Source organism: Equus asinus, chromosome 19 (genome assembly GCF_041296235.1).
Source record: "Equus asinus isolate D_3611 breed Donkey chromosome 19, EquAss-T2T_v2, whole genome shotgun sequence".
Taxonomy (NCBI): domain Eukaryota; kingdom Metazoa; phylum Chordata; class Mammalia; order Perissodactyla; family Equidae; genus Equus; species Equus asinus.
Window position 1 is genome coordinate 9,395,915 of NC_091808.1, and position 15,361 is coordinate 9,411,275.

The 15,361-nt window shown below is 55.8% G+C and overlaps 1 protein-coding gene across 8 annotated transcripts in view; it reads right to left on the reverse strand.

Moving 5' to 3' along the window:
- Nucleotides 1-3,984: 3,984 nt before the first annotated feature.
- ARMC9 (armadillo repeat containing 9) overlaps nucleotides 3,985-15,361 on the reverse strand; it is a 135,941-nt gene continuing 124,564 nt past the window's right edge. For 2 of the 8 annotated variants that reach the window (XM_070489425.1, XM_070489424.1), the window contains one exon: nucleotides 7,368-7,854. In XM_070489425.1, coding sequence (XP_070345526.1) covers nucleotides 7,512-7,854 — 343 coding nt within the window. In that variant the 3' untranslated portion in view covers nucleotides 7,368-7,511. Of the gene's footprint in view, nucleotides 6,368-7,367; nucleotides 7,855-10,554; nucleotides 15,273-15,361 lie in introns of those variants that run through there. The other 6 variants (XM_014836059.3, XM_014836056.3, XM_070489427.1 and 3 more) reach the window with 6 other exon arrangements.

The window sequence follows — 15,361 nt, forward strand, 5'->3', positions numbered from 1 at the left end:
CCAGGCGTTGTGGGATGCCGCCTCCATCTTGCCTCTGCGTCAGCCTCTGGGTCGCAGCCCTCCCTGCCCAGCAGCCGCTCTGCACTTTTCTTCATAGTTGATTCTCCTTGAAGTCATTGTGTTGAAAATGCCACTCCTGCCTTACTTCCCCCTCTTCACAGCCACCAGAACAACAAGCTTCCAGTTGCCTGGGCCGCAGTCTCACTCGGCTGCTCAGAGGAGGTCGGGCCCAGCCTGCCTGGCCTCCTTTCCTGTGATGGGGGAGTTGGTCTCCTTGGGGTTCTCAGGTGCTCCAGTGAGAGCCAGGTCCCCACCTCACTCGCTATTACCATGAGTTCCTCTGGGGGTTCCCACAAGAGTTCAGAAATCCTTCTCTCCTCTTTCGCCTGATTTGTGTGTTTGTCCACTTACCCACTGCTCCATGCCCTTGGCACAGGGAGGGTCCTGGTCACAGCTGGGGGTCTCTGAGATGATGCTGGTTCCCTGCGCAGTGTCTGCTCCCCACTATCCCCTGAGCCTGAACCCACTCCCCCAGCCTCTGGCCCCTCTGCCCTGAGCCACCTGTGCCCTGTGTGTGGTGCTCTGGGCACAGAAACCAGCTCCCCCCGCAGATGGCCCAGTAGGAGGTTCCCAAAGCCGCCGGCTCTGCCTGGGATTCCCCCCAACAGCCTAGTAACCAAACCACAAGCCCCCGGGCTAGGGGGGCTCCCTCGAGGCCCTGCAAGCCCTTTAATCACATTGCTCCCCAGGTGGGGCCCTTGAAGACTAGCCTGTGGCCTGTGAATGGTGTTAGTGTCTCTACTTCACGCCCCAGCTACTTCTGTCCTCACCCTTCTTGCCTTTGGCCAAGGCACATTATCCGGGCTCTAGGCCCTGCCTGCCACCAGTAAACCCAGGGCCCTCAGGAAACCCAGGCCCTGGCCCTCTGCTCCTGCAAGACACTGGAACCCTCCGCCTGGCTTCTCCCTCCAAGATGCTGCTGCCCGAGTTCAAGCCTGGCTGGGGCGCTGCCCAGGGACCTGCTAGTGTGAGGAGGGCATCCCACACTAAGATCCCTTTCAGGCACGAGTCCTAGGAGGATAGTGAGCGAACTCTCCTCGCTCCCGGGAGCAGTGACCCGCCACAGGTGACTGGCAGAAAGGAGCCGTGCCATGCCCTTAAGCATGTGGGATGGGTGTGTTTCTGGGCGGCACAGACAGAGAGTGGAATTGTGAACAACAGCAGTGCACCAAGTGGCAAAGTGTCAAAGGGACACCCAGGTAACCAGACGTAATCCTCAGTTATCACATAACCCAGGGAGAAAGGCTTCAGGCTGGCTCCCGTGAGGAGGAGGCCCGGAGTGAAACGATGCTGGCACATGGGGCCAACCCCAGAGACGTGAGCGTATGTAGAAACAGATGTGGGCAGAGGCTTCCGGAGCAGCCACCATCTGTCCACCGCACATGGTGCCTTTTGGGCTTGCCATTCTAGGGGGTACACATGGCTCTGCTCCTCCCAGCTTGTCCCCCACAGTCCACGTAACATTCTGCTTCAGGCTGCACCTCCTTGCACGCTCCTTCTGCCAGTGGTGTGCCGGCAAATGTTCAACAATCAGCTCTCTGGGTGCGCACAAGCCCTGGTTTGTAGAGTGTGCCAGTTTCTGTGGTGCAAATATTCCCACCACGGCCAATTTCAGGCTACCAAAATGAAGTCACTGAACACAGAGTCAGGAGGAGATGCATGTAGCCATCATCCTATCATGTTTACCCCGTGCAGAAGTATCAGATGTAAATAACCTCCGGGACAGAGACAACAGTAAATGTAGTAAAAATATTAGGAAGGAAGCGGTTTGAGTATTTACTACCTTTGTTTTTAATAAAATTTATTTAATTGTAAGTTTATATAATTTAAGTTTTGGCAATGGCTGCATTTAGCACCAGCTCATAGAATTCCTGAAAATTTAGCGAGGAGGCACAAGCTGGCCCCAGCACCCCACTGCTTTACTTCCCCGGGTGCGAGAGGAGGGCCTGTGGCCCCCTGCTCCCCGGTGCTTCTCAGGATCCCTCTGCGTGGCCTGCGCTCCAGCCTCCCCTCTTAGAGCTCACAGCCCCCGCCCTCCCCACCCTTCCTTCTCCAGGACATCCCCCACTGACCTCAAAGCCTTCAACACCCAGCTCCTCACCTCCACTTTTCCCCACGCCAGGCTGACCCCTGGCCCAAACTCCGGGGCACTGCACTCTGGAAGGTGCCTCGGGCAGCCCATCTCTCCTCTGTCTCCTCCAGCTCTGACAGTGGCGACCGCCCTCCGTGCACGTCTTCCCTCCCCACCTTCTGAGCTGCGTCCCCTGGGCCTCCTCCTCCCTGGAGGGCGTCTCCTGTCCCAGTCCTTCTTCTGTCTCTCATCTCCAGTTCTGCCCTCGGTTTCTTATTTCTCTCGGCTTCCACTGACACCTTCAAGAGACAAGTCTGTGTGGGTCTCTCTAGGCCCAGCTTTCTCCCAATTCCACGGCCTCTTCTCGGAAATCTGCCCATCGCTGCCGTCTGGCACTGGTGCCCTGTCCTAAACTGCGGCCATCCGCAAAGCCGGGACTTCTCCCTAGGAGACCTGTAGCAACTCGAGTGCTAGCGGAACTGCGTCTCCCGTTGAGAGTTTCCTAAACCCTCCACAGTGTGGCTGCCGTGTATTCATCTTGTGTGGCTAAGCGGCCTGCAGGGCCTTGACGGGACGCTTAGTCGCAGAGTCAGAGGTAAGCTCCTGAGAGGATGTCCTCGAGACTCCTGGTGGCAGTCTTTCCTGCCTCCCGGCTCCTGCCCCTCGTGCACCCCTTAGGTAAGACCCCTGCGGAGCTTATCAAAACCCCCCTTTTTGGTTTGAATTGACCAATCTGGCCTTAGCCTGGGAACCCCAGAACCACTCCACCTGTGGATCCTAAGGAAGGTAGATTCCCCTGGTCCTGCTGCTCGCGCTGGGCTGGCACCCCGCCTTGACTGCCCCGCGTGGCCCTCGAGGTGAGCTGTGTCTGTCGTCCAGGCCCTGTGAGTAATAAACTTCTCTACTTCACTTCCCCGCGGTCTTTCACCCGGGGCTCCCCTCATCAAATGTGAACTTAACAAAATCACAACCCCCCACATGCCAACACAGAGCAGCTGCACAGGTTATGTTTGCTGAACTGAATTAAAATCGGGCGGTTATGCCATAGTGGGAAAAACCCTGAACATCATCTACGTGGCAGATTGTTGCGGTCATGTGCCCGGTTTGGTCAGTGTTCCTGTATCCTTGTCCCTTCATAGAGACTTTTGCCTTGGCCATGTGACCTGCTTTGGCCAATGGGAAAACGGTAAGCACGATGCAAATAGACACTTGAATAGCACTTACTGCCCCCAAACCCTGCGGCCACCATGGGAATGAGCCAAGTTAGCTGCTGGAGGATGAGGGGTCTCATGGAGGAGCACCAAGGATCTGGCCAACAGCCAACTGCCGGACACGAGGGAGGCCATTCACTGCCCTCTGACTCCAGGTGCACACCTGGTCCAGCCAAGCCCAACAGAACTCTCGGAACCCCTCTGAGCCCAGCCCCTATTGCCGATCCACACAATTCTAAAGCTAGAAAATCATCGTTTTCGGCCACTAAGTTTTGAGGGTAGTTTGTTATGTGCAAAAGCAGACGGATTCCCTTCTTATCACAACTCACCAGTGTCTGGAGAAACGAAGATGCTCAGGCAGGCAGGCCCAGCCATCCAGCCACGAGGCTGAGCTGGGAATGCCAGGAGGATCCCTCAGTTCCTGGGCGGGGACAAGGGTGAGGCGAGTGAGGCATCTCCTCGCACAGAAAGTGTAAGGGGTGCCCCGAAACTTGGTAATCAAGATAAATAATGTTTTAATGCCATTTAAAAAAAATTCAAACCAGCAAACTATGGCCCGTGGGCTGGCTGCTCATTTTTGTAAATCAAGTTTTATTGGACTCGGGTCTTCGATTAGGGTTTGGCAAGCAAGTTACCATCATAATGGGTCAGATCTTGTTTTATTAAAAAGTCTGATATTTTGTTTTGTCATGGATTTTCTTGCATTAATCTTATTTATTTGTGCGTTTGCTTGTTAGTTACTTAGCTCTTTCAATTTCGGCAAATCCTTCTGAATCTACTCAGTGACCCCTCGTATCTGACTGGATCTCGAACTCCCACCAAGGGTCATAATTTAAGCTGTTGCCAGCCATTTACACCTTGCTGTGAAGGAAGCAAATGAGATCAAGTTCTACTCAGGAGAAATTAGGGGGCCAGGTAACCAGAGAGCTGGGGTCAGCTTCCAGAGGCAGAAGGAATCTTCCTGAAGGCCCACCATTTCTCAAAAGTCCCACAGGCTCCTCTTCATGGCTCCCCTGCGTAGGTTTCATGGGCAAATCCTAGGAGCTACAGATTAGGTTTCCAGGTGACCCGTGAAATGTTTCAGTTTATTCATGAATTTGATTCTCTCTCCCTCAGATCATGTTCATATCCAACCACAGTGGGGCCGGCAGATAGCTGGCATATTTATGCCTAGGTTGTTGGCATTTTACAGTCTCTTGCCAGCCATCAGCCTTGGGATGTAGCCCTGTGCCCGCGAGAGGACTCTCCCAGGGTGTGGTGCGGAGGCTGGTGGTATTTACTTTCTCTGGACCACACGTAGTGACCTCAGTGCAGTTTGACCCTGAGTTGGAGTCTCCCCTCATCTCTAAAAAAGACTGTCTTGTCTTTTCCCGAGATGGCCAGACATTCACAAATCAGACTGTAGCTCATCTGGAGGCTCGAGGCGGGGACAGCTATTGTCTTCCCACCAGGGAGACCCAGGGTGGAAATGGACGATGCTCCACCCACTCTAGACCTCTGCATGGGGCTGCTCCTACGCCAAGGCCGGGGGAAGCCGTGCCCGTCAGCGGCATCTGAGGAATCTGGAGGGAGTGGATGTACTGAGGAGAACAGGAGAGATTTTTCCATCATGCTCCTCCGCTGTTCATCTGCAACCCCTCCACGCCTTTGACAGTTTCATCATGAGGGGTTTCATCTCGGGGACTCGAGCTCTGCTCGTCGCATCTGTCCATGTCAACAGTCCTGGACACAAGTGTTTGCACTTTCTCTTTACACCTCCTTGGGTGAAGTCAGGTGTCCAGAGCGCCAGGAGGTTGCCATTCCCGAGAAGGCAGGGCCGTGTTCTCCACAGCCTTCTTCTCCAGCAACACAGCCGGGCTCCCACGCTGCCAGAGAATCGAGATGTGGCCTCCGGGCCAGCTGCACAAGCACAGAGTTCTAACAGTGCCCAGCCTTGCGTCACTGCCAAGAGCTCACGAGAGTCACCCAGGAGCCAAGTTTCTGGTCATCTCCTGGGTGACCTGGCCTCGTGCCCGCCCCTGTTTCTCCTCTGCCCGCTCTCCTGAGGATCAGAAGATCACTGAAAAGTGCACTGCTTGTCCTTTATTTACACCCAGTGGGACCACAATAGTTCTCCAGTGACGGGCATGGCCAGGGCAGACGGAGCGCCGAGGAATAACGCGTGACTGTGCACACGCACAGACATGAACACACACACACAAGTACCCTCTAAATACTGATTAATTTTATTTCAACATTTCTATCTTAGGAGAGGTCAGACTTTGCTACCAGCTTTGGTAACACTGATGGCTCTGCGGGCGAAGTTCCTTCCTCTGTCCTAAGACGTGGCCCTGACGTCACCCTCGAGGAGCGAGTCGGGCTCCCCCAGCAGGGACCAGTCTTTTTGCCAGGGGAATCGTTTGCATGTATGGCCTTAATGGAGGGAGGGAAGTGGCATTGACTGGTCAACCCTGTGAGCCTGTGAGACACACAGTGGCTCTGGAACGGCCACAGTCCAAGTCATTGATGGGAACAGACCATATTCTCACCAGATCTGAAAAGAGGAGGAAAACACCAAACCTGCTGCTCGGGCATATGGCTTGAGAACGGGTTTCCTGTATTCTGTCTCCTCCGAGGGAGGAGAGCCGGTTTCCAGTGAGGCCGAGGCCCCACCTCTGGCTGAGCTCCCCGGCCCCTGGCTCCCCCTGCATGAGCTCCCCAGATGGCCCGGCTGGTGGGTTCAGTGGCACAGTCCCCCGAGCTGGGTGTCGTGAGGACCCCTCTCCTCCTGTGTGTGAAGGGCGACCAGGAAGGGCAGTAACGGGACCTGGGTGGTGGGCGCTGCGATGGGCCTGCTCCTGGACGGCCTGGAGAGCCGTCCTTTCCACAGCTCCCCACGCCACCCGGTGGCTGGCAGACAACCGTCTCTTCACATCTGTCACCTGCAGCTGCTGGCTGGCCAAGAACGGGAAGCTGACTGGTCCTCAGGCAACAGGACAGTGACACCGGGGAAGAAACCATCCTCACTTCCTGTAAGATTGGCTGCCTGGGGAAGAAAAGCCAGAGCAAGCTGCCAGCACCAAGACGGCCTGCACAGAGCCCCTCTGTCCAGCACAATCCCTTCTTTGAACGGGCTCTGTGCAAACAGAAGAAGAGACCCTTCCCTCTGCGGGTCACCTGCTCTGCGGCCAGGCCGTGACTTGTGTGGCTCTGCTCTTTCCTCACAGGAAGCAGGCTGCTGGGTGTGGGGTGCTCAGTGAGTTTTGCTGGAAACAGCCCATGTGTTTGTTGAGGCCACAGGCCAGAAACCCGTGCGCGCCAAGCCTTCCATGCCGCCCAGGGCCGCGCTGTGTCATGGGCTGTGGGGCCGGCCAGTCCATCAGTGCTGGTGTGATGACCACGATTATTCTTAGCTCGGGTCCCAGCCTGGTGCGGCCTGGAGGCCCGGCAGGGTTCGAGGGCCCGTCTGCCTCTCTCCTGGCCAAGCTCTCCCTGCACTGCGGGCGCTTCTTCTGGGCCTCGGTGAGGAAGCACCTTGACCTGCTCTGCTGGGGGGAGATGTGGCCGGGCCTGTGCGGTGTGTTTCCCAGCAGATAGGAGCTGGGAGGAGGGGACAGCCCATCACGCTTCCCAGCCGTGGCCCAGGAGCCACACTCCCAGCCCTCAGGGCCCCAGCTGGCCGGAGCGCCCAGGGCCTGTCCGGAAGGGAGCGGGACAGCAGCCACAGAAATGCGTACATCCTGAGTGTGACTGAGGCTGCGCTGCTTGACACTCTTTTGTTCTGTTTCTCTTTTGTTTTCCCTTATTTTTAGTAAAGCCCTTTAGAAAGGGCCAGGCTCAGTTGGGCAGTGGAGGGAGGTGGTCAACTGGCCGAGGCTGGGAGAGGACAGAGAGAGAGGGAGAGGTGGTCTTTACAGGGACCACCAAAGGGTGGGAGGGAGACCTCAGGGACACAGCAGGGACCCCTTGAGCCCGCCCCATCCTCGGCCCCTCTGGCGGGCCTGCAAGGTGGCAGGTGCTTCTGTTTGAGTCTGAGGCCGCCCAAGCAGCTGCGGGCTACCTCCCACCAGAAGGCAGGTTTCAGGGCCGACCACACAAGCCCCACAGAGGGGGTCTTATCTGCAAGTGGGACTGCCTGGAGGGTCTCACTCTGCCAGCTTGTGTGTGGGCCGCTGAGGCCAAGGGCAATTTCATAAACAGAAAGATTCATGACGAACTGGTCCCCAGGGCAAAGGAAGCAGCCGGCTAGGGCCCTGGTCCTGCAGGAGGGGAAGCGGCCTTTCCCAACAGCCAGCTGGGCACAGAGCGAGCAGGGCTCCGGGTGGGAAACACACTGCCCTTCTCCCACAGAGAGACTTACTCTGCAGGCCCCTCGTGGAGGACGCTGTGGAGCCAGGGCGGCTAGCCTGCTGGGGGCCACACGAGGAGAACTGAGGGGCCAGAGCCGACGCCTTGGCCTTGGGTGGGGTCAGGTCCAGGATCTCTGGGGTGCAGGGCGTCCGGGGCTTGCAGGTGACAGCTGATGTAAATTCCCTGGAACAAAATGTGCAATCCGGAGTCACAGCAGCTACTGCATGGTTAGGAGTCACAGGAGGAAGGAAGACTCCTTCTCCAAGCACTGATGGATGCCGGGCAGGCACCGTCCTGAGCACGGGCTGGGCGTGGGGTGGAGCATAAACCCCTGCCCCCATGGAGCTCACATTCGAGGGGAGGAAGGAGATAATAAAAAAGAAACAAACGCCAAGGAGGACATGAAGCAGGGAAAGGAAGGGGAGATGGGAGAGTCTTGACACGTTAGACTGGACGCCAGGGAGGGTGTAGCTGGCAGAGTAACAGTCCCCAGTTACGTCCACTTCCCACTCCTTGGAACCTCATGTGACAAAGGGGAATTAAGGCTGCTGATGGAAGTGGGGTTGCAAACCTGCTGACTTTCAGATTGGGAGACTATCCTAGATGACCAGGGTGGGCCACGGTAATCACGAAGGTCCTTACTGGTGGGAGAGAGAGGCAGAAGAAGAGATTCAGAGAAATCGGTGTGACTGTGGGGGAAAGGCACAGAGATGCAAGGCTTCCAAGGTGGAGGAAGGGGCCACGAGCTAAAGAGGGCAGGTGGCCGCTAGAAGCCAGACAAGACAGAAAGGAGACTCCCCCTAGAACTCCAGAAAGCAACATGTCTGTGGACATCTTGATTCCAGCGCAGTGAAGTCTGTGTTGGCTTCTAACCTACAGAACTGTAAGATGATAGATTTGTGTTCCGGTCACTCAATTTGTGGCACTTTCTTACAGCAAGAATAGGAAACGAATTTTCAACGGGGTGGCCAGGGAAGGCCTTGCTGAGAGGGTGACATTAAACCCCCAAACAATCCTTTGAGAGACAGGCATTACTACCCCATTTTTCAGATGTAGAAACTGAGGCTCCGAGTCCATGACCTTTCCCAAGGTCATACACACAACAAGCAGTAGCGAGGCCAAGATTTGAGCCCAGTGGCATCTTACAGCCAACCCTCTTCCAGACATGCTCAGGATCCCAGCCCTACGGGCCAGCATGACAGAGACGTGCTGGCCATGTCTTGGAGCCAGCTCCCTCCTTTCCTCCAGCGCCTGCAGCCACTGCAGCTTCATGCTGTTAGACAAGAAGTCTTGGGAGTGGGATCCTGACTCTGTGACCTCCCATGCTGCGCGGCTGCGGTTGGAGATGTCATTCCCCCGCTCAGCCCTTTGCTCTCTGGCTGTCAATGAGCTGCTGGCAGGCACAACTCTGGCTCCCACCTCGACTTCTGGGACCCTTGCTATCTATGTGCCCATTTTCCTGACTACGACTCTGAAGACCGGAGTCCCAGGCAGTCGCCCTTACTGTCAGCAGTGAATGACCTAATGGAAGCATCAGCCCAGCTCCCAGCGTGCAGCAGATGCTCTGCAAACGGCAGGTCTGGCTTCCCTTCCCTAAGTGGGCGCCTCAGTCTGTGGGCTTCACACAGTCAGCCCACAGCAAGCAGACAGACATCGTGCTAGGCAAGTGAGGGTCCCCCGGCCAGGCCAGGGAGCTACTGACAGGCTGCAAGGCTTCCCAGTGCAGAGGTATGAGTGAGTGTGTGTGTGTGTGTGTGTGTGTGTGTGTGGCACAGGATCCAGTGAGGAGGGCGGTGGGGGAGGTGGGGTGCGCCCAGGGGCTGCATTCTTTGGAAGGGCCCAGACCCTCAGTCTTGCTCTGCTGCTCTCTAGCTGGTGACAGAATGCGGGCAGGTCTGCTGACATTTTGGGAGCCTCAGTTTCCCTACCTGTAAAACATCTATAGGACAGCTCTGACGATTCAGTGAGGTCGTGCCTGGGGCCCAGCCGTGGTAAGCGCCCCACAAATAGGGGTTTCAGCTCTGGGGAGTGCGACTTGGGAAGAAACTGTGGCATTTATTTGATTCATTTCTCTATTTCCATATGCCTCCCTGCCTTTTTTACACTGAGATTATCTGAATAATTAGAAAAATAAAACTTAAACATGTAAAACGTTTCCAAATTCAGATTCGGGAAAAGACTGGCATAAACACTGCCCATCTTAGGCAGGAAAGTCCTTCACACCAGGAGAGCCTTAGGCCTAGGGCATTTTTTTTTAACTTTAAAATAATTTTCTCTCTAAAAAGAAATTTTATTTTTTTACATCACTCACAAATATTATCCCCCTGAACGTTTTCCACGTCACGCCTTGTGCACGCATGCACGTTTTGATGTGGCTGCAGTCATACATTCTCTTCTGTGTTGCCCTGTCTTTATGAGCCTTCTCTGTTCTCTCTCCACGTGTCTGAGTGGCCTCTGTCATTACTGTTTATATTGCTTGGGGACAATTCTAGCTGACTGATATACCGTCATCTCTTACATCTTTCCCTAATGTTTTGTTTTTCCATCATTCAGTGATAACGCACACGTGGGCTAAGAACTATGCCAGGAACCAGGGGTCAGAGGTCAACTAGACCAAATTCCTGTGCTTGAGGAGCTCACAGATAAGGGGCCTGTCAGACCAGGGGACCGAGATCGTCAAAGAATGAGATGAATCTCATTGCGGATGCTTTTCTTACAGATATAAAGGAGCTTTCTATCGGGTCTAGGGAGCGGGTTTTCTTTTAACTCCATTTAGGTCAAACGACTTCTTTTTCCTATCTTGCTATTCTTATTTTCATATTTTTATCGTTATAGAAGTTCATTATTTTTAAGTGGCGGTAAAATGCACACAACATAAAAGTTACCATCTTGACCGTTTTTAAATGTAGCCCTACTACATTTTAAGAAGGAGCAACTGAGAGAAACTAGTGAAAACAACTCAGGCGAACACTGGCAGCTCTTCCTGGCAGGGGCAATGGCAGAGGGCAGGCCTTGGGTCCCCTGGGGGTGTCCCATCACACAGCCGTGGGAAGGGGGGCTGGATTTGGAGGGGCTAGCTGTGCAGGTCCAGGACGGTCAGCTGGTTTCACCATACGGGGCCTCAAAGCCATAGGGCAGCAAGGTCAAGTTGCAGGGTCAGGGGGCAGCTGAGGCGAGTCGGCAAGAAGCGAAGAGAGAGAAAGTTCTGGGCAGCAGGGCTAGGAATCCATAATATCCAACCCCAGGGCAACCAGAAAACGGCCCCACTCTTGGGAGAGCAAAATTTGACAATGTGTATGAAAACCCTTATGGGTGGGTTAATTTTATGTGTCAACTTTGCTGGGCCATGGTGCCCAGGTATTTGGTCAAACATTGTTCTGGATATTTCTGTGCAGGTGTTTTCTGGATGAGATTTACACTTAAATAGTTGGACTCTGAGTAAAGCAGATTGCCCTCCATAATGTGGGTGGGCCTCATCCAATCAGTTGAAGGCCCGAATAGTAAAGACTGACCTTCTCCTGAGCCGGAAGGAACTGTGCCCACAGAATACCTTTGGATTCGAATGGCAACTCTTCCCTGAGTCTCCAGCCTGCTGGGCCACCTGCAGATTTTGGACTTGCCAAGCCTCTACAATTATGTGAGTTAATTCCTTAAAATAAATCTCTCTCTATATATACACATCCTGTTGCTTCTGTTTCTCTGGAGAACCCTGACTAATACACCTTAAGAGCCAGCCTCCTTTCTGCCCCAGGACATGCCCTTTGTTTGGCCCAGGGTAGTGTTGTGGCGGAAGACCATTCTCAGACGGGCCCGCTCCGGCTGGCTCCTCTCTCTGGCATTGGAGAAAGTGGCCCTTGGCAGAGCACCAGGGAGCCACCCCTTGGCTTGGCAGAGCCTACCCCCAGGAAGTTCTCCAAACCGCCTTGGGGGCTGCTGCAGGAGGCGGCTGTGTTGACTGAGGATGCTGGTCACCGTCCTTGAACTCCACAGGGATGACGACATGAGGACCTTCTGGGAAGGACAACATGGGAGGCAGGCTGGACGGCTGTCAGTAAGGGTCAGCTTGGCCCCTGAGTGGCCTCAGGGCCGCCATTTCCCCAGAATGGCGAGCTCAGCAGCATGGGCAGCCAGGAACCAGAGCTGGGAAATGGGGATGCTCTGGCAGGAGAAGAGGCAAGACTGGGGCAGAGGAGTAAAAGACAGCGACGGGAAGTTCAGGATGGCGGTCACCTTTGACTCAGAAAAAAGTATTGCTGCAGGAACACATGGTGACGGTCCAGGCAGATAGCAAACTTCAGCATATGCGTAAACTGCAGGAGGGGCCCCGCGAGATAGGCCATTTTTGATCTGAGAGGCCCGGCCTGCTTATATTATCTCCGCTCATCAATAGGAACATTGTGTGGGAAGCGAACAGCAATAAAAGGCTTTTGGAGATATTTAATCTTGACTTGCGTTTGGAATGCTGCTGAGTCATAATCCCGCAGTGGAGCCTTCTCCACCGCAGAGGATCCTGTGTCCTCTCAGGTCCTGGGAGCCATCGTTAGCATTACCGTGCAAGTGAAAGTGCTCAGGGGTCCCCTAAGTGGACTCTGCTCGTCACATTCCCAACTGGCTCTCGGTCATTGCTGCGGACAGTGTGTCTGGGCTACAACAAAACCCAGACAGGCTGGGACCGGGGAGACCACACACCAGATGAAGGCAGGCATGGAGACCTCATCAACAGTTCACACATGTGTGTGTTCGTGGGCACACGCGGGTGTAACCACACAGCTATGCCGTCCTAATTTCCCCAGCTTCCTTGCTGTTAGTTTGTCGTTTCTTTTAGCTGATGCGCTGTATCTGTCGTCGTGAGCTGCCACGTGGTGTCTTTTTGGGACAAATGTGAAGGGGAGAAAGCGTATGTGCAGACATCTGTAAAATCTCTTTCTTCCTTATTGTTTGAAAGTCACAATACTCGCAAAAGAGTCATTTCCTGTCTGTGGCAGGACAGGAACTTTGACGCTGTTTGCTTCTAATCCCAGCCCGGGACCAGGTCGGCGTCTGTGCCAGAGTGACAGCTCCAACCCCAGGAGCCCATTTCCTCGCCTGCCCCTGGGGCCACACGGAGGGAACGTGAGCAAGCTCCCTCCCGGTCCACCTGGACTCATCTCCGCGTGGACCACGCGCCAGTGCCCACAGACGGCAGGCAGGCAAGGCCACGTGACAGTCTGGGCAGTGAGACCCACCACCCTCCGGGAGGTGACAGCTGGAAACCAAGGCCTGCACGTTCCGGGGTGCAAGTCAGCCCTCGCGGTCCGGACCGACGGATTCACGGCAGAACACCCCGGCTCTTCCCGGGATAAATACTTTTTTCTTTTTTTTTAAACAAATGGCATTTTTAAAGCCTGGTTACTAGCGTTGTTTCTCTGCTATTTAGTGCTAAGGAGTCTAAGAAGCAGATAGAAAAAAGCAAAGCTTGGCCCTGGGGGGTGGGGGGTGGGGGGGTCACAGGAGCTGAACCTGTTCCTCCTTGGCTTCTGGGGAGGCAATTTCACAGCACGACCAGCGGCTGGAAGCACCGGCGTGAGCCAGAGCTGCAATGAGCTTTCAACCCTCTCCAAGTTGGGGCTAAGAAGGAACGCTATCGTTCAAGCTACCGTTTGTGTCAACTCTCAGCTCCAGGGGCCTTCCACGGGCTGTGAGCGGTCAAGCAGCACCCACCTGGCCGACTGTCTGGGGCGAGGGGCTGTCTTCACCCTAAAGACTGAGAGAGGAGCTGGGGGAAGCTGAGGGACAAACGGCCCGCATGCAGGCCATGCCTCTCCCTTTCTCCTCCTCATAAACATCTGGAGAGGCTGCTCTGGGCCAGGTGTGGGAACGCAGGGACAAACACCCTTCACATGGCCCCTGTCTTTGAGGACAGCAGGAGAGTCCCGGACCTCATGACCACACAGTGGGCTCTGGGCCCCCGTGCGTGGGGACGCGGCTGTGTGACTGGACTTTGGGCTCAGGCGGGAGGAAGGGGTACTTAGCTGAGACCGGGAGCAGCCTGGTTAAGAGAAGGCTAAGGTGGGAAAGAATATTCCAGGCAGGGGTCAGCCAGCCAGTGCGGGAAGAAGGGGAATGGGGCCACCGCACGCTCCCCCTTCCCATCCTCCTCTTCCTCACACAGAGCCCCGGACTTAAAATAAGAGCTGAGTTCGAGTGATCGACATTAGGGCGAGAGCACCCATGGGTTTAACCCCGAGGAGGCATTTGTGCCCAAGAGAAGTTTGGAGGCCAAGTGGGTAACCCCATTTGGGGTAACAAAGGGGAATGTTTCTAAGAAGAGAGCTTTTGGGGTGCCCTGCCTACTCTGAAAACAGTTATTTCTGGGGAGAGAGGACCATCCCCAGGGTGAGCCTCAGAAATGAATTGGGCATTGACAGGAAGGAAAAAGAAGTGGCTCGAGCACCAGAAGGGCAGGTGTGGCCTGGCTGCGCCAAAGGACTAGATGCTGGTCCTGTCCTGGGAGCCATGAGGCCAGGGCAGCAGGGCCCAGCCTGGGCTCTGGCCCACCCAACTGAGGTCTTTCGTTTTGAGCCCCCACTTCAGGAGGGTGCCGAGAGCTGGAGAACCCCTGACCCGGCTGACTGCCTGTGGGCCTCGGGCATTTCCACTGCCAGAGCTCACCTTCAGCCACTCTGAGAGCGGAGGAGGCCCAGGCAGGGGAGGCCCGTCCCCAGGTCCACAGCTGGTCGGGGGTTGGGCTGAAGGAGACCAGATTCTGGGCCCCCGGGCTCCCCACCCCAGCCCGCCCCAGCCTCTGGCTCACCCAGCCATCTTTTATACCCTCTGCCGGGTAGAGATTTGCCAGGTCCCAGGCCAGGTCCCAAAGTGCTGCTGGCTCAGCCGCACACAGCGCTGCGGCCCCAGGTAGCTCTGACCCCGCCCTTGACCCCACGCCCAGCTCCAGGCTCTGCCAACAGCAGTGGTGGCAAAGGAAGATGCAGGGGTGCTGCCCGCTGCTAAGGGGAATGGGCTTCAGCGCTCCTGTCTCCCCTCCCCCTTATCTCCGACTTTCTCCCTCCAGTGGGGGCCGGGTCTGCCAGGCCTTCTGCCTGTTCTCAGTGGCTGTGGCAGCTCCAGGTGTTCCTGTGGCCTCTAGACTCGGCAGGAATTCCTGTTTCTGTGGGGTTTCCATCAGGGGGAGCCTGCAGGAAGGGCAGTAGGGCAGCGCCATCGGGCTGGTTTCTCCGACCCCTAGATCCTGTGAGGGGGAAACATCTGCTGGGGGTGGGGGGGGCTTCAGGCCTCGGGGGCCTGGAACGCGGCCCTCCCACCGTCTTACTCAGCCGCCTAAGGCCCTGAGGCTGAAGGACAGCGGTCAGTGGGCCTGCTCGCTGCAGATGCGTTAACGGAACTACTTCCCTGTTCTACAGAAAAGTGGCGCACAGGAGGCCTGACCAGTCACCACGGGAAAACTCCTCCAATCCAGAGACGGCAGGGGTGCAGGCTGGTCAAAATGGCTCCGCCCAACGCCTCAGTGCAGGAGGAAGTGGGGGCGCAGCTGGGGTGCCTGGCGGCCAGGAGACAGCTGGAGACCAGGGCCAGGCCCTCTCCCTGAGCAGCTTTCCCCAGATCTGAAAGAAGGGGCCTGTGAGATCATCGGAAGGCCCTTTCTAGGTTCTAAAGAACCCTGAGTGACCCATCAAGGGCCAGTCGCTCTCAT